At 34.5% G+C, this 19,628-nt stretch overlaps 1 protein-coding gene across 6 annotated transcripts in view; it reads left to right on the top strand.

Annotated features, from left to right (window-relative positions):
• Positions 1 to 19,628, top strand: part of WDR7 (WD repeat domain 7) — a 361,544-nt gene that overhangs the window by 144,199 nt on the left and 197,717 nt on the right. For all 6 annotated transcript variants that reach the window (XM_087439267.1, XM_087439266.1, XM_087439270.1 and 3 more), the window contains one exon: positions 17,490 to 17,603. In XM_087439267.1, the coding sequence (XP_087295393.1) occupies positions 17,490 to 17,603 (114 nt within the window). The remainder of the gene's footprint in view (positions 1 to 17,489; positions 17,604 to 19,628) is intronic.

Genomic DNA, 19,628 nt, shown 5'->3' on the forward strand with positions numbered 1-19,628 from the left:
GGTTCTCCTGGCTATTCTTGCTTGCTTGTTTTTCCAAATGAACTTTATAATCAAATTGTGATGGCATTTTTATTAGGATTCCATTTAATTTATAAATGAACTTAGGAAGAACTGATATCTTTGTAACATTGAATTCCTATCCAAAAATATAGTATGTCTTTTCATTTGTCCAAGTCTACTTTTTTATCGTTCAGGAGATTTAAAATTTTCCTCATATAGTTTTGGACATTGTTAAGTTGTTGCTTAGGTAGTTAGTTTTATTGTTCTTCCGTTACACCCTTTAATTGGATTTTGTTTTTATGTATGAATGCTCTTGACTTTTGTTAGTTATATGACCCGATACCATTATAAAATTTTCTTACCCATTATATAAGTTTTTCCATTGATTCTTTGGGGTTTTTCAGATATACATACTCATATCATTTGGAAATAGAGGCAATCTTACCTCTTCTTTTTGAATTACCATGCCTCTGACTGCTTTCTTCTATACAATTGTATTATCTAATACCTCCAACACGGTATTAAATAAGAACTATGAATATAACTAAGATTTTATTATGTAATATTAGGATATGAGTTTCTGTGTTTTGAAGGTAAAATTTTTTAGTTTGAAATTAAAACTACCATTTGGCTAACTCATTGAATATGAATCATACGGATTATAGGGTGTATTATATATCAGTGTAATTTATATGTGGATATAATCTGTCATCCACAGTTCTCTTGGTTGGTGGAATTTGTAGGTCACCTATACACATCCACCTATACACAGGTACCACTGGAAGTGGTGTCTCTTCCTCAGACTACTCAGGGACTTCACTGGGAGAATATCTTTCTTTTCCATCTCTACTTGAAGATTTCTTTATTACCTCACCACCTCCCCTCTGCCACCCCCAGCCTCCGCCACACACACACACGCACACACACGCACACACACACACACACATACACTTAGCTGGTCTCATGACTTTGGGGAAGTAAATCTGGTTATTTTTCATTGAAAAATGGAATGCCTTGGGGCCGGCCTGGTGGCATAGCGGTGAAGTGCATGCGTTCCGCTTCAGCGGCCCGGGGTTCGCAGGTTCAGATCCTGGGCGTGCACTGATGTACCACTTGTCAAACCATGCCGTGGTGGTGTCCCATATAAAGTAGAGGAAGATGGGCACAGGTGTTAGCCCAGGGCCAGTCTTCCTCGGCAAAAAAAAAAAAAAAAAAAAAGAGGAGGATTGGCATTGGATGTTAGCTCAGGGCTGATCTTCCTCACCACAAATAAAAAAAAATGAAGTACCTTGAACTACAGATATATATCTACTGATTATGTGTGTTTATTCAAGACTACTGATTTTAAACTCACTTTTTTCTTTAGAAAATTCAACAAAGACTCAGCTGGTGTAGTGGGAGTTCTACATTGGCCATATGGTGGGATTTTACTTTGAAATATGCTAATGTTTCTAAAATTTAAACTTCCGTTAAAATAATAGCATTTTACTACTAAAATGAGCTACAATTTTCTAATTTGTCCTCTATCATCAAATTTTCAGGAGGATAGCTTTGTTTCAGTAATTATGTTGCCTAGTACAAAAGAAGAAAAAAATTGAATACCTACTAAATTTATGCAATGTGGTAGGTTCTTTTTACATTTTCTTTAATTTTATTAGATTAAAATGTGCTAATGAATGATCTAGAAGGAAATGCATGGAATGTAAAGAAATTAAAAGGAAAAGTAAAAAATCAAGATCATCCCCAAAATTTCTACTAAAGTTATTTAAGTAATTTGCAGTGTTTTGTGTTTTTTTGTTTTTTTAATTGTAGAAAGAGGAAAGAAATTAAACTGCAGCTGCACTCCCAAGGTTTGAAGACTCTTCTCTTTGCTTGAACCTTAATAGTGGAATCTCATATGGAGAAGAAAAAATCATCCTCTAGTAGTTTATTGGAGATAAATGGAGAATTTAGGGATTCATTCTCTGATTGGTGATTAATGAGTCCCACACAGTTTTAAAAATATAATTTTCATAAAACAGATATAAAGAGGATACTCTAGGGAAAGGAGAAGAAGCAATTAATTCTGACTGAAGACTAAATTCATTAAAATGTTCCAATTTCAAATTTCTTTACCAGCTTGGTGATCATTCTCAGAGTACTATATCTCTTTCTTAGAGTAATAGACTTCCCCCATTCTCAAAGAAACAACTCTATCTTGTGGTTTCATCAGAATAAACTTTTATTAATCTGTCTAAAAGTATGCCAGCTAAAATGTAAGGCAACGTTCAGTCATTTGACTAGATTGTGTTGTGCATGTGCTCAGAGTGTGGCATTGTTCTAGATGCTGGGTATTTTAAAAAAATGAGATCCCGTTTAATTCAGTGTTCTCCATCTCCACTTGGATGTTTATAGGCCCGTCAAACCTATCATCTTGACCTATAAATTTTCTTTTTTCTCTTTTTTTCTACCACTTTCTGGCACCGCCATCACTTTTATTATATATATGTCCTAGGGAAATATACACTAATTTTGAAAATGTTTCTGTAATCTATTATGTGATGATTGATGAAAATTATCGTCTTTGATCCATAAGTAAAGAGCATTTGAAAAGAATGTAAAAGCCAAACTGATAACGTGGATATACACCTATTTATGCTGAAAGAATTAAACATATTTTTAAGATGTGCTTAAAGATGTGAAACACTCCAAGGGAAATTAACGGTGGGAGTGGAGTGGTTGCAAAATCAGATGTCATGGATTCTCATGACGCCAAGTGGATCGGAGTCATTTATTTAACCTCTTTAAAGCGTAGTTCTTTATTGTTGGCATTCTCTGTAGGAGTAGTTGATTTACTTTTGTTCATCTTCTCAAGTTTCTTTAATGATAGTTTATTTTTAGTGATTCTGTACTTCCTTTCCTGGTGCTTCCCAACTCTGCAGCACCCTCCCCCCCCCCACCAGACTAAAGTAAAAAATTTCTAATCTAATAGTGGCTACCTAATTTAAAAATATATTTTAACTTTTGTTTTTATTTGTGGGCTTGGGTTAAAAAATGAAAGTTTATTTTCTCTTCACATTGTAATTTCTCCACTATCTTGGTAGTCATCTGACACATTTTTCATTCTTTTTATAGCTTTGTTTGCAAGTTAATTCTTTAAAACCTCTGCCAGAGGCAGTGATTGGTACTCCCTTAGTTAATGCAACTTTCCATCTTCCTCTAAATCATTGGTTAGATATGAATAGTTTTTAAAATGAATTGTGAGATTTAATCAGTGTAATGTAGTGGAATAATGATGTGCTTCTATGGATGCATTATGCTCATTACAGTGTATGAATGTTCATGTCTTCAGTACTTTGATGCCATTTTGTCATGTTTTCAGGCTGAAGTAAATATATTTCATATACCTGCTTACTTGGTTTTCTTTGAAGTTTACCATTTCTTTATTTATATTCCTTGTATGAATATATATTTACATTTTGAGATATAATTTGTGTTTCATTGTGATAATGAAGCCACACAATTTTATAAAACTAAATAATACGTAGTAAGTACTGCATTGAGATCTTCTTGGGGCCAAGGCCCAGGACCTCATTTTTGGTCCCCAAATGACCCAGCACCAAGCCCTTAGCAGACATGTGACTGAGGAATAGACCTTTTATAATGCCAGTTTGTTGCTCAAATTATCCCAGCATTGGCCATAGGGAGCTCTTTTAAGTTGACTCCAGTGTCATTTTGATATGATCTCATCTTTTTTTTAAAACTCTCTCTTATTTTCTGCCATAGAACCTCCTCCTTACTCATCTTGTATTTACCTGCCCCAGTCCTAGAATCAGCCATTTCTCCAAGTGTGCCTTGATTACCTTTAATGGAGATATTAGAAACTAAGATTTGGGTGCTGGGTGTGCTTGTTTTACTGGGATTTCACTGCTTCTAGGTGCTCTCACTGGACAGAACTGGGAAATATACATGTGCATACTAACCCATGTATACCCACATATCTATAATTATTTCTGTATCTGTCTATTAAAATGATAGGAATTCATACTGATCTGTTTTTTTTTTTTTTTTTTTTGTGAGGAAGGTCAGCCCTGAGCTAATATCCGTGGTAATCCTCCTCTTTTTGCTGAGGAAGACCGGCTCTGAACTAACATCTATTGCCAATCCTCCTCCTTTTTTTCTTTTCCCAAAGCCCCAGTAGATAGTTGTATGTCATAGTTGCACATCCTTCTAGTTACCGTATGTGGGACGCGGCCTCAGCATGGCTGGAGATGCGGTGCATCGGTGCGCGCCCAAGATCCGAACCCCGGGCCGCTAGTGGTGGAGCGCACGCACTTAACCGCTAAGCCACGGGGCCAGCCCCATACTGATCTGTTTTAATGTACCACCATAGGGCTCAATCTAGTCTTCCCCTTCTGCTTATTTGTAGTTTCTTTCTCTTGAGTGTGGGAAACTTGACTCATTATTTACAATAGAGTTAATTGTTTTTTCAACCCTAGTAGACATAAAAAATAATTTAGAATTGCTAAGCCATACCTCTGTGAATAACCAATTTACCAACTAGAGTACAGTATCTGTGTACAGTTCTTTTTGTCTTTAGCTTTACAGTAAGCAGTGTTTTGGCCCATTTTCCAAAATTACTTAAGTCAACTCCTTTTCTCTTTGCACCCTTCAGTGAGGTTATGTCATACGTTTATAATGTGTGTTCATTTGTCACGGTCTGCAGTTCATCCTGGGTTCCCTGGAATTCTGGTTAGTTCATCATTTTTTTATTTGCATGCAGTAAAATTTACTTTTTAGGTTTATAGGTCTTTAGATTTTGACAAATGAATAAAGTCAGGTATCTACCATCACAGTACCACACAGAACATTTTTAACACCTTGGAAGTTTCCTTTTGTAGCTCCTTTGTAATCAGTACCCCCGCACCAATCCTTGGTGCGACCGCTGATCTGTTTTCCATCCTCATGGTTTTGCCTTTTCCAAAATTCTATATAAATCCTATATAAAATTCTATATAATGAATCATACAACATGTAGCCTTTTGGATTTGGTTTCTTTCACTTAACAAAATATATTTAAGATTCATCCATATTGTTGCATGAGTCAATAGTTCATTCCTTTTTATTGCTAAATAGTGTTCTGTTATATGGCTATACCATTTACCTGTTTAAGGACATTTGGATTGTTTCTAGGTTTTGGTGGTTATGAATAAGCTGCAGTAACTATTCATGTTTAGGATTTTGCATGAACATGAGATTTTAATACACTTGGGCAAATACCTAGGATTGGAATTGCTGAGTCATATGGTAAGTGAGTGTAATTATTAAAAAAAATCTACCAAACTGTTTTCCAAAGTAACTGTAACATTTTACATTCCTACTAGTGATGGATAATATTTCCTGTGGCTCTGTATCTTTACCAGCATTTAATATTGTTAGTTGTTTTTTTTTTTTTTTTAATTTTAGGCATTCTAAGACGTGTGTAGTGATATCTCACTGTAATTTTAGTTTGCATTTCCCTAATGGCTAATGATGTCGAGCATGTTTTCACATGATTATCTGCCATCCATATATCCTCTTTGGTGAAATGTCTGTTTAGGTCTTTTGCCTAGCTTTTTTCCTATTGGATTTCTTGTTTCTTATTGTTGGGTCTTGACTTCTATTTCATACATTCTAGGTGTAAGTCCTTTAACAGATACGTAATTTTCAAATATTTTCTTTCAATTTGTGGCCTGCGTTTTATTCTCTTAACAGTGGCATTTACAGAACAGAAGTTTTTAATTTTGATAAAGTCCAATTTATCAGTTTTTTCTTTCATGACTCATAGTCTTGTTGTATCTGAAAATTCATCGGCAAACCCAAGGTCATGAAGATTTTCTCCTATGTTTTCTTCTAGAAGTGTTACAGCTTTACATTTATCTTATGACTTAGTCTTTCCATTCATTTCTATTTATAAGTAGCATTCTTGCTTGTTTCATTCTTTTTAACATATAGTATATTTTTTAAAAGGTCCTTAACTTACTATCTATACTTAACACATTTTATGAGTTTTGCCTATAACCTCACAAGCAACTTGTTTATGTACTGTCTATACTTAACACTTCATGTGGGTTTCATCCATCTGAATGTTTTCTTGTTATTTATAGAACTTAATGTTCTCAAGTTATGAGTCAGAGCACATCACAATGTTTATCTAAGTTATTACGGTGAGAAACTGTTGGAATATCACAAATGCCTTATAGTGTGATCCTCTAGCATATTGCTGCCTATTAAATATGTCATCTACTAGGATAGTATTAAAACAAGATTCCTGTATCTTTATTTTCAAATCAATTATTCATTGTGTGTTAAGAGATTAAGAGGTCAAAAGCTTTCCTACTTCTGTGAGTGTGTTTAGATATTTGAAAATAACATAATTGACAGTAACATAAGTAATCATAAGATAAATTGGTTCTTTGAAATGTAAATATTTGTTCTAAGTGTTTTTGGCTTCAGGTGGCTTATAGATAAACAGATGTCATAAAATGTCTAGAAATGTAGTGCTAAAAGGAGAGAAGCGATGCTTAATAGAAATTTTTAAAAAGACAAATAAATGGGTTCATCAAATAGAAAAAAAGTTGAATATTGAATACTGAAGGTAGTCAAGTACTTCCAGAGAAAAAATAAATTAATAAAATAAGCCAAAATTAGTAATAACAAAAGCAATAGTAATAATTAATGATACTAATAATGCTATTTATTGAACAGTTACTACATCCCAGGTACTGTGCTAAACTATACCCCTTATATCCATCATTGAATTTAGTAGATAATGTATCACTGTCTTTTATCTTGTATTCATTGGGTTGTATATAAGGATAGAGGGCAGCTTGGCTGGGTTACCGGAGGTTACTGCTTTTCATTGGTTGCCTCTGGAACTGTCTGCTAGATTAGACCAACTCTCTGCCTTCAGAATTGTCTTCAAACAGCTGCTTCTGGCTCTGCACAAGCTGAATTCCTGGACTATTCTGATGATGAAAAAGAGAAGTTATGAGGTTATCTTTACTTATCCTAAAATCTCAAGTATTAAAGTTCTTGTTTACTGTCATTGCATAGCCACCAACCCTGGCCATCTTGTGGTTATATTTACCAGCTGTTGACCTGTTCTCTCCTTGTACCACACTGGAACCTTAAAGAATAAAAACATATTCTTTTCCTGCTACATATTTTCTGTTAACGCCTTGTTTCTCATTGCCTTTAGGGGTCTGACCTTAAATGTCCTTTTAGCCTCATTTTCGCCTTTTCTCACACTTCTTATGCTTCTGCTACCCAGTTCTATAGATACATCAGTGTCCTGTCTTCCTGGAACTTTCTTCACCTAGTGTCCTTCCGTGGTAAATTCTCATATATACTTCAAGACCCAACTCAAACATTTCCTTTCCATGAGGTTGTTTTTGGCATGTGTTCTCTTCCTCACCCCATCCCAAGCAGAGTTAATTGATTTTTCTTCAAATGGACACTGTATTTTCACTTGTTATGCACTTAGAAATCTGTATTTTTCACATGGCTATAAGTTTCTCTAGTGTAAAGTCCTTGAATTTTCCTCCTTCATTTTAATCCCCTTTGCCTGGCATAATCATCATTCAAAAAAAAGTTGGTGAATGATTCTTCCCTCCTTGTCCTTCCCTGTGTTCAGAGCCCCCTCCCCTTTCTGTATGTTTTAGGTGAAAACAACTTTGATTTTCTCTGTCTTTATTTTTAAAAAATCTAGATCAGTGGTTTTCAAACTTTTTTTTTAAAAGTGGTGTTCTCTCTTCAAATGAAAACTTCTATAAAATGTGTATGTGTCTGTGCACACACACACCCCCACATATAGAAAGGTAAAAATGGGGAGCTTAGAGGTCTCCCTTCTCCTTCTGGCACTTCTAGGGAACTCATAGGGCTCCAAGTAGTATGGTTTGAAAATCATTGGTCTTATTGCTACTTCTGTTTTTGAGTCCTTCCAAATCCTTCCAAATCATTCTTCACATCGTTTCAGGAGAGATCTTTCTAAAACACAGATCAAATTATTTCTCATGCTTAAATTTCTTTAATGAGTCCCTATGGCCTCACCTCACATGTGAGCATCTTGGGAGCTAAAGCTATGTCTTTTTCACCTTTGTGTCGCTCATACCTGATACAGGCTTGGTACATAGTAGCCTGGGTACTCCATGAGTGTTTAAGAAAATAAGGGAACTTTGCATGGTTACCCATCTTCATCATTCCGATGACTTTGCTTTACTTATTTGGCAATGCCAGCCTCTCTCTTATTCAGATCTCTCTCATCTTTCCGGCCCAGCTTAAATCTTAAGTTCCTTATTTTAAAGTTATCCTTAGCTTCAGCAGCCTTCATCAGTTTTTCCCTTTCTTTGATTTCTAAAGCAAGGTATTGTTATTATAAAGAATGACATAGTTAGTATACTGTATTTATTTAGTGCCCTGCTTTTGTTACCAGTTGGTGGTGTAACCTCTGCCTGGGTAATCCTACCAAAAAAATGAAAATTCATAAAGGGCTTCAAAGATACTTTCTTATCCATGAGAGTATACTTTGCCCAGTTCTGAGATACATTATTCTGCTTATAATTAGGATTTCTAAATCAGCTAGAGGTTATAATTTTAAGTGTATGCTTTAATACAGTTGTGTGTCAAGAAGGCAGATTTGCCTTTGTTTCTCAACACGTTGTATGTTGAACAATAAATCTTTGTTTTATTGTATCTTCTGAAACCAAAATTGGTGTTGAGTCAGCTCATAGCCTGCAAATCAAACAAATCTTTGAAAAAGTGCATACAATGAATTAAAAGTATTAGGTGTGATTTTTACTGTGGATCATTTTCAGGTTTTTGTTGGGAAAGAGGAATAATACGTAAACTTTATACTGTTACATTAGTATTCTGTGATACAGTACACTTCCTAACTGTGCTTTCTGTTCCTTGTATATTTTTCAGTAAATATGTTTCTTTTGTTGCTTTCGGAATTGTTTATAATTACATTTTATGTGAGAGCAGTTTTCTACAAAAAAAAAAAAAACAAAATGCTCATTAAGCAAAACTGCATTTCATTTCTTTAAAAATAACTATCAAAACTCATATTACTGAATTCTTCTTCAGGCTGAAGACATTTTGCTTACTTTTAGCTATATCTTTCATTTCTCTAGTTGCTTTGTGACCTTTAATAAAGTACTTGTTTTTCATCAATTGAAATGATCTCTATTTAGAATAAGGGTGAATACCCTCAACATTTCTTACAGGAGGACTTTTCTCTGAGACATTTATACTGTTGTATTTTATATTTTTGATGTTGTTGCAGAAGGAAAAGTGGATACTGTGTCTTTAATGGAAAGCAAAAGGTTATCTTTCTCTGGCCTTTGTGTGTATGTGCTGATGTGGATGTAGGCAGCCAGACAGGCAATGTGTGCAAAGAGACTAGGGAACTGGCTGCGGATCGATAGCAGTGGTGTGAAGTGAATTAATGTGAAGCAGGCCGTCTGTCTGTCATAAGGATTGCGGGGAGTGTGGGGCAGTGTGGTCAGTCACTGCAGAGATCTGCTTCCAATAAATTCAAGCCTCTGCCTGAAAATAAACTCTCGATGCACACATACTCCCCTCCTTATTGTTACATTTTACTTTATTCAAAGTAAATGTACATATCAAATTATTGCCTCTAGTGTACTTTAATTGGACCACTGGAAAACCACAATTGTGACAAACATGAAGTAAAAATACCTACTTTATTCTTTTAGATCCATTTTTCAATCTCAGTGGAAATCTATATTACTATGGGAATAAGAAATGTGATTTTTGGTAATATTTATAAATATTCTGGTATATATTTTTCTAAGTCTTAACAGTATTGTTTATCGCTTCTATCTAATTGTCAATAAAATGATAATGAATTCAAATGGTTTTATATTCCAATATTGGTTAAAGTGCTGTATTTTAAATGTTACTGTATTAAAATTTAATATTTAATCTTTGATTATTAAGTTAATCACATGACACTGAAGTCTTCTGAGTTCATATTATTTATCATTACTCAGATATTATTAGCCAGTAGGAAAAAAATGTTTTTAAAGGTAATTTACAGGCTTTTGAAAGACAAATTTTAGACAATATAATGTATCTGATTTTACTGGTGGGGTGAAGCAAATGCAGTTTTATTCCATTGATTTTGAAAACTGTATTTCCATATTTACATTCTAAAAATTGTTTTTCTAAAGTGGTTAAAAATATTGTGTGCAAACGCGGATGTTGTGTATATATAGATCTCTCACAGTGAATAGTGATCTAAGTATTTAGAAATCTAGATGGCGTGACAAGCTCGTAGTCGTCATCCCTGTCCTCTATTTCTCACTTCTGCTGCTAGCCACAGCCCTCCTCCGCCCTCTCACTGCCTCGTCCAGACTTACTCATACCTGTTTTCTGCTCCATTCCACTTTTCCCTTGTTTTCCTCCTGATTCACAGTGTAGAACCCATTTACGGACACCTGTTGTCTGGCATAATGTACATTCATTTTTTATTTTGTGAAATCTGGATTTGAGGGCTAACTGGTTTCTTTTAAGTATCTCATATCTTTCCATTAATTTTTTGTATCTCTTTTTTATTATATTTCTTTACTTTCTTTATCTCTTTATTGTACCTTTTTATTGTATCTCTTTCCCCAAGGCCATTTACTATTCCTTTCTGGTATATTTAAATAACATAATGTGTGTCATGGGCTTAAAGGTATTCAGTTCTATTCAAGACGTACTTATTGCACTTTTATGAGATGTTCATTACTGCCAAATATTTTGGAGATATGCAGAAAGTAAATAAGTCTTAGATTTTATGGTGTAGTTTGCCCAAATAAGCTCACTCACATTAAGTACATAAGAAAATGGCAAAGTACCACCATATAATAAATTGACAACATTTGTAATCTTGATTCTCAATATCTAAGAAACTGAAGCTTCCATGTGAGTATTTCCTAAGTGGACTTTTTTTCTTTTTCTTTTTCTTTTTTTTTTTTTTTTTTGGTGAGGAAGATTGGCCCTGAGCTGACATGCCTTGCCAATCTTCCTCTTTTTGCTGAGGAAGATTAGCCTAGAGCTAACAGCTATGCCTTTCTTCCTCTATTTTGTATATGGGATGCCGCCATAGCATGGCTTGATGAGCGGTGCATAGGTCCATGCCCAAGATTCAAACCTGGGAACCCCAGGCTGCCAAAGCAGAGCATGTAAACTTAACCACTATGCCACCAGGCCAGCCTCTGAATGGACTCTTTTTCATATTTCTCAGAAATATTTCATCATCTTATTTATAGTGGATAGTGATGAAGTGATTTTTATGCTTCAAAAAGTTTGGTTTTGTATACCAGGAAGAAAGTAAAATAATTTTTTCTAGTCTTTGTGTTTCATTGAAAATAGCATTGTATTCTGAAATAATCCTCAATTCTCTTTAGTGACAGGGATATAATACCTTCTATTGTATCCTTTTTTTTTTTTTAAGTCAGGTTTATTGAGGTATAATTTATATATAGTAAAATTCACCCTTTTTAGTGAATTTTACAATACTATGAGTTTTCAACAAATGTGTCATGTACCTACTCCCACAATCGTGATATAGATGATTTTAGTTATTCTTTTTTTTTTTTTGTATAATTTTATTTATTTATTTTGCCCCCAAAGCCCCAGTAGATAGTTGTATGTCATAGTTGCACATCCTTCTAGTTGCCGTGTGTGGGACGCGGCCTCAGCATGGCTGGAGAAGTGGTACGTCGGTGTGCGCCAGGGATCTGAACCCGGGCCGCCAGCATCGGAGTGCGTGCACTTAACCGCTAAGCCACGGGGCCGGCCCTAGTTATTCTAAGATATTTGCTCATACTGCTGTGTAGTCAGTTCTCTTACCACACCCCTAGCCTCTGGCACGGACTGACTTGATTTCTATCCTATAGTTTGCCTTTTACAGAATGTCTGCTGTAATGTCTGCCTATTATCATAAGTGGTAATATAACATGTAACCAAATACTGTGGAGATTAGAAATAGCTAAGTTATGGTTAAGAATTTTAAAAAATATTATTGTTCCTTGTGCAGATAATGATTACCGTGCTTAGAAGGATTGAAGGGGCGAGCCCCCTGGCTTAGCGGTTGAGTGCGCGCGCTCCGCTACTGGCAGCCGGGTTCGGATCCTGGGCGCGCATCAACGCACCGCTTCTCCGGCCATGCTGAGTCCTCGTTCCACATACAGCAACTAGGAGGATGTGCACCTATGACATACAACTATGTACTGGGGCTTTGGGGGGGAAAAGAAAAAGGAGGAAGATTGGCAATAGATGTTAGCTCAGAGCTGGTCTTCCTCGGCAAAAAGAGGAGGATTAGCATGGATGTTAGCTCAGGGCTGATCATCCTCTTCTTCTTCAAAAAAAAAGGATTGAGTAATGTTTTTGCTCATCTTGTACCATAACTGTATGATTCAAGAGTTCAAAAGGAAAAGCTTCTATCATTTCCTTAAATTGTTATAATTAATTTTAAATGATCTGTACCATTTGGATTTGAGAGTTGAGTGTAGTAATTTGGTCTTTCCATTCTCAGTATCTCTTAGCTTTATATCTTCCAACAAAGCTTAGGATTCTTAGGTATTTTGTTACCATCTCAGTGCCCAGTTTGACTGAAGTTAGGATATTTAACTAATCTTTAAAAAATGAAATATATATAATTTTGAAGTAACCAAATCAATCTTTTTTTATTGGTTGGTAACAAAAGAACCCAGAAATTTTGACTGTGAGGACTAACAGAATGAGTTACCCATACAGTCAAAATCAAGAATGTAGTTTAAGTTTTTTAAAAATTAAAAATGGAATATGCTTCCTGAAAGAAGAAAATATTCATGGCAAATTTTGTTTTCTTATTGCATAAATGTTCTTTGTGGCTCTTTTTCTCCCTTTTTCTTCAACTACACGGCAGAAAAGGTATCAGGAGAGTACTCAGAAGTAGCATGGATGCCATGGTTCATCTGGAATGTTAGAAGAGCAAACTTTTTTTTAACAGCTTTGTTGAGAAATAATGCACATGCCATTAAATTCACCTTTGAAAGTGTACAATGGTTTTTAGCAAATTCACAGAGTTGTACAACCATCACCGCAATCAATTTCAGAACATTTTCATCACCCCAGAAAGAAACTCTGTACCCATAGAATCACTCCCCATTTCCCCCAATCCTCCTAGCCCTAAGCAACCGTAGAGGTACTTTATGTCTCTGTAGATTTATCTATTTTGGACATTTCATATAAATGGAATCATACATGTGGTATTTTGTGACTGGCTTCTTTTACTTAGGACTTCCTTTCCTTGTATTGCTGATTAATATTCTGTAGGAGGAATATATCACAATTTACTTATCCATCAATAAATTGTGCTATATTTTACACATCAATTTGGATTGTTTACACTCTTTGGCTTTTATGAATAATGCTGCTGAAAACATTCGTATACGAGTCTGTGTGGACATATGTTTTCATTCTCTGGGAGTGGAATTACTGGGTCATATGATAACTCTCTGTTTAACCTTTTGAGGAATTGCCAGGCTGTTTACTGTTGAGTTTTGAGAGTTCCTTATATAGTTTAGGTACTAGATCCTTGCTGGTTGTGTGATTTGGGGATCTTTTCTCCCACTCTGTAGCTTGTTTTTTGTCCTCTTAATAGGGTCTTTTGCAGAGCAGTTTTTAATTTTGATGAAGTCCACTTTACCAAATTTTCCTTTTATGGATTGCGCTTTTGATGTCAATTCTAGCCTTAGATCTCAGAGATTTTCTCCTACTTTTTTTTCTAAAAGTTTTGTAATGTTATGTTCTACATTTAAGTCCATGATCCTTTTGAGTTAATTTTTTTGTGTGTGTGTGTATGAGGAAGATTGGCCCTGAGCTAACATCTGTTGCCAGTCCTCCTCTTTTTGCTTGAGGAAGATTGGCCCTGAGATAACATCTGTTGCTAATCCTCCTCTTTTTGCTTGAGGAAGATTAGCCCTGAGATAACATTTGTGCCCATCTTCCTCTATTTTGTATGTGAGATGCTGCCACAGCATGGCGTGATGAGCCGTGCGTCGGTCTGCGCCTGGGATTCAAACCTGCAAACCCTAGGCTGCCGAAGCAGAGCATGCAAATTTAACCACTATGTCACCACACTGGCCCCCTGACTTAATTTTTATATAAGGTGTGAGGCTTAGGTCAAGGTTGGTATTTTTGTCTGTAGATGTCCAGTTATAGCAGCCCATTTGTTGAAGAGACTATTTTTCCTCCATTGAATTCCTTTTGCACCTCTGTCAAAAATCAGTTGGGCATATTTGTGTGCATCTTTTCCTGAGATCTTTATTCTGTTCTATTAACCTAAAACCACATAGTTTTAATAAATTTTACTATTTAATAAGTCTTGAAATGGGGTAGACTGATTTTTGCTACCTTATTCTTTTTTTCCCCCCAAATTCTTTTAGCTGTTCTAATTCCTTTGTCTTTCCATATAATTCTAGAATAATTTTGTCTGTATCTACAAAACATCATGTTGGGGTTTTGATAGGAATTACATTAAACCTATATATCAGTTTGTGGAGAATTGGCATCTTTACTATGTTGAATCTTGCAATCCATGAATACAGTATGTCTCTACATTTCATTTATTTAGATCTTTGATTTTTTTCATCAGTGTTTTGTAGGTTTCAGCATACAAGTCCTGTATATGTGTTTTTAGGTTTACCTTTAAGTGTTTCTGTTTTTTGAACCGTTGTTAGTAGTTTTTTTTTAAGTGTCCACATGTTCATTGCTAGCATATAGAAATATAATTGATTTTTTAAGTGTTTTTTCTTATATTCTGCAGCCTTGCTGAACTCATTTATTAGTTCAGGTTTTTTGTAGATTCTTTTGGATTTTCCATATAGACAATCATTTTCTTCTTGAATAGGAACAATTTACCTCATCCATTCCAAACTATATATGTTTTCTTTTCTTGCTTTATTACACTAGGCTAGAACTTCTAACGCTATGTTAAATAAGAATGGTGAGTATGGACGTTTTTGGTTCATTCCTGATCATAGGAGGAAAGCATTCAGTCTTTCACCATTAGGTATAATAATGTTAGCTGTAGATATTTTAGTAGATGCTCTTTATTAAGGTGAAGTAATTCTCCTCTATTTCTGTTTTTCTCAATTTTTTTAAAATCATGAATTGATGTTAAATTTTGTCAAATGATTGATATGATCATATGATATTTTTCTTCTTTAGCCTGTTAATATTTGGATTGATTGATTTTCGAACATAGAACCAGACCCGCTCGCATCCCTGGAATAAAGCTAACTTGGCCATGACGTATAATTCTTCGTGTATGTTGCTGAATTCTATTTGCTTATATTTTATTAAGGATTTTTGAGACTGTATTCATGAGAGATATTGATCTGTAGTTTTCTTTTTTTCTGCCAAGAGATAGAAGATTTTATAGCCCTTTCTTTGTTTTGGAAAACATTGATCAAAGAACCAGTTTCAGCATAGCTACTTCTTGGTCTTTCAACCTTGGTTACTTTGAGATACACACCTTTGCTCTTTAAGCTGTATCCCAAAATATTGAATGCCTTCGGTTGACCAGTTACCTGGCACAGGACAAGAACTCCATGGAGGGCTTGACAGTATTTATACTCAGTGTTGTGTGATTCCATGATTTCTCATGGTTATGCTGTAATATTCTGTCTACCCTGCCCTGAGGAACTCAGTCCCTGGAAGGACTTGCTGGTAAAAGGATATTGGAGTTTGACGTCAGAAGACCTATGTGTCAATACTGGTTCCCAAATTTAGTAGCTGTGTTATGTTGAGCAGTTACCCAACCTCTCTGATTAAATGAGATAAATTTAAATGGATATGTAAACGTGTTACTACATAAATACTAGCTTTATTTTCATTAAATCCCTTAATTTTACAGGAAAGAAAAATACTGCTAATAAATGATTGTTACTATCTAAACTATTTCTTAATATCTTTTCCCTGTTTCTCTGATCATTTTCATAATTATCGTGTTAAAGAATGATAACTGAGAAATTTCAGAGATTTATATTTTGATTTAATAATATGAAATAATAATCTTTGATTTTATATTCAAGCAATAAATATTTAGGAATGTGGCATTTACCTTATCTCCTCCTCTTTTTGATTATTTTACTGGTAGCCATCTTTAAGTAATTAACTTATATTTTTATGGTAATCTCCCTTCTTTATTTTAAAATTTTATCTTGAAAACCCAACAACAAAAATGACACTATGAAGGGATAGCTTTGTCCTTTTGCATTCGTCAGGGACCATTGGTTTGGCGCTGTTCGTTTTTTTGTTGGAGCAATTCTGAACAAAGTGCTAGTTCTAAAATGGTGTGTTCTCTTCCTGCAATTTAAATCATTAGTCCTTAAAACGGCCTAATGGTAGGTCTAGTTATGGATCATTCTGATAGTTGACAACCAAGATTCTTCCTTTCTTGATGACTTTGGTAAACCTGAAGCAGCAAGGTGAAATTTTACGTAGAATTGTTTATGTCAACACCTGGGAAGAAAAGAAGTCCTTGAATATTTGTAGCTTTTGGTTTTTAAAATATTTTGATGGATACTATGTATGCAGTACTGAAGTACTTCTTTAGAAGATTGATTAGAAGGTTCAGTTCCTAAAGTAACTTCCAATGGTGAGATTTCTGTACACTGTGATTGAGAAATACCTGTTGATAACCATATGAAAAATCTTGAGGCACCCTACTATCCATTGCCAAGTTAGAAGTAATGTAGTAGATGCAAATTGACAACAAAATATATCATCAAGGCTGGAAAGATAGGTGTGTAAGGAATAGACATTTGTATGAACTGGCAAGTTCTCAGGTGATTTACAGAATGGAAGCTTTTGGCCCCCGATCTAGTTCACCTGTCTGCTCTCAGATTCTTTCAGTGTGATAGGTATCTGACTTCATATTTAATTCCTTCATAGACAGAGATATCGTACTCTTTTTGGGCAATGCATTTCAGGTCTCTTACCTAGACCCAGAGCACAAATCCCTCTTTTGTCTTCATCCTTCCTCCCAGTCCCTAAATTATAAGCAAACTAATACTAAAGAGAAGTAAACTTTTAAAATAGTCCTTGACTTTCTAGGGTTTTTTTTCTCTTTGTAACATAATTATGTCTAAATCAGCTGAAGTAACTGTAGCAAAAATGTTGAAAGGAATCAGGTAAAAATGTAATTCACTTCCTGCTTTTTCTGTTTTTCCCAGGTCTTGGTTAAAAGTCAATATAGTTTATACCCATGGAAATACATACATATAAAGAAAGCACACATGAATGTTTTTGTTCATTAATTTGTGTCTCTTCCTAATTTTGGTGAATATATTCTATTTTTTTTTAATGTATTGCATTTGCATCCAATAAGTAAATTAAAAAGCTTTAAGAATTTTGGTCCACCTTTCTTTTAGTTTTTCTAAACTAAACCTTGTGATTCTCATTTGTTCTAGCTGGGGTCGCAGCAGAAGCCACGCAGACTATCAGCACTGCTCCCGATGCTTTGGGGCCAGAAGCCAAAGTCCAGGAGGACGAGCATGACCTTGTAGATGATGACATCACGACTGGTAAGCAGAGACATCTTTAACGTAATCTGGAGGAGCTTTGTCCAATATTGGAAAATGCTTTTAGGTCATTTATAGTGGCACTAAATATGTTGATGGAAAAGATGAAAACTTATATTGATGGAGAGTGTTTAGTTTTATGAGAGACTCTTTAGTGTCCTTTTTGGTCTTGAAGTGGAAAGAAGCAGAACTGTTTATTGGGTCTAGGTTTGCTCGTTGTTGCTATAACAATGAACCTGCTAGGAGTGTGCTTGATTTTCTGGACACCTTCTAATTCAGAGGCTAGGATCATTACTAAAGCCTTGGAACATGCAGAAGAATCCACTTACTATGTTATGAAAGGTTTTGCAATTATAGGGTAAACTGAAGAATACTGAAGTTGTAATAGCAATATATGCAATATAAGCTACATAAGGAAACTTACAGATACTCTTTGTACCTAGACTATAGAAATGAATGCTGCTTTTTACAGTTATTTACATTGTCTGGGTATTGAACATTCTTATCTGTGTTATTTATCACATAACCAGACATAAAGTAAAATTTAGGAAAGCCGTTCATCACATGTTCAGCTTATCTTTTTGTAAACTTACATAGGTTTCAATTATTGGATCTCCAAATGAATTCAGCTCAATTTCTTTTAGTGCACAGAGAATGAAAACAACTTAGTATAATATTTTTATTGGTATTAAGAATGATAAACTTCTGTTTTTGGTGCAGATGGTTAATATGTAAAATCTGACCATATAAATCTATAATTATTGTGAAGCAACAAATATTAACTTAATAGTAATCAATAATTTGAAAAGAAGCATACCCAGAAAATATCAGTAAAATTTCCAACAAAAATTAAGGGGAGGAAAAAAAACTAAAGGGAAGTTTTTTCTTTTAAAGCTGTGTGTGGCAGGTTTTTTACTGTTACCACCTGAATGCCTTTAAAATTTTTTCACTAGGAAGAAGTTGAGGGAGCCTAACGATCTCCCTTGAAAATTTACAAAGCCTGTATTTAAAAACCTATACCCTTGTGCCACTGCTCCAAGTAAGTAGTTAACTAAGTTCAGGAGCATCTGGTTTTCAGCAAAAATGAGATGGTGGTGGTGGCTATTACTTGTTACTTTTTAATTCTTTTTAATGTATTAGTTCATTGATTAAAAAAAAAAATCCAACTTAAAAATAAGTATACATGATTCCAGAAATTTCTAACTTTTCTGAAAGTCATTTAGCACTTCACAATTGTGGAATTTGTTTCAGTAGCTACTAAAGGAAATTATTTCATTTGCAGATTTTTTTAAAATAATTCTTGCTTTATTCAGTTTTCATTGTTTTTCTTTAATAATGTTATAGATATGTTTTAATTCCTTATAAATTTTAAAGGCCTTCTAGTCTATAAAAAGAAGTGGTTTAATTCATAGAAGAAAAGAAGTTGCCTTTGCAATAGTAAAATAACTCAATTTGCATTCTAGAATAAAAGTTGAATTTTTGAGCACTCAAGTAAGCATTATTAAATCAGTACATTGAAATTTTGAATGACACACTACCAAAGTCATGAGACAGCCTTATAATGCATGACTGTTCTTATTTTATTGTTAAAAAAATCAAGAAGCTTAAAAATGAAAATATAGTTTGAAGGGTCAGTTAATGCTACATAAACTGTATCTTAATCTGTAAGAAGTTCAGTTAAACATATGTGACGAATGACTCTTATTAGTTGATTAATTCATTTCATGCCATGAGTACTACAGGCAAGAATGTTCAATATCCAAAGAATTTAAATAACTAAAAAAGGCTTCCTTAACATGTTGTCAAAGCAACTAGCATGCTGCAATCTGTAGATCGTTCAGGTTACCTTTAGATGGTGTGACTTGATTAAGATGTGGTATAGATTTTTGTGACGGTTTAGAAGAAAACCATATTTCTTTTTATTGACTGGAATCCTCTATAAATTGCATTATGAAAAATATGGTAGATGCATCAAGAGAAACCTGTTTCAAGCACAATAATCTTATTTTGGGATGGCCAGCATTGTAC

The sequence above is a fragment of the Ceratotherium simum genome, chromosome 14 (genome assembly GCF_057802395.1).
Source record: "Ceratotherium simum simum isolate JZ-2026a chromosome 14, ASM5780239v1, whole genome shotgun sequence".
Classification (NCBI taxonomy): domain Eukaryota; kingdom Metazoa; phylum Chordata; class Mammalia; order Perissodactyla; family Rhinocerotidae; genus Ceratotherium; species Ceratotherium simum.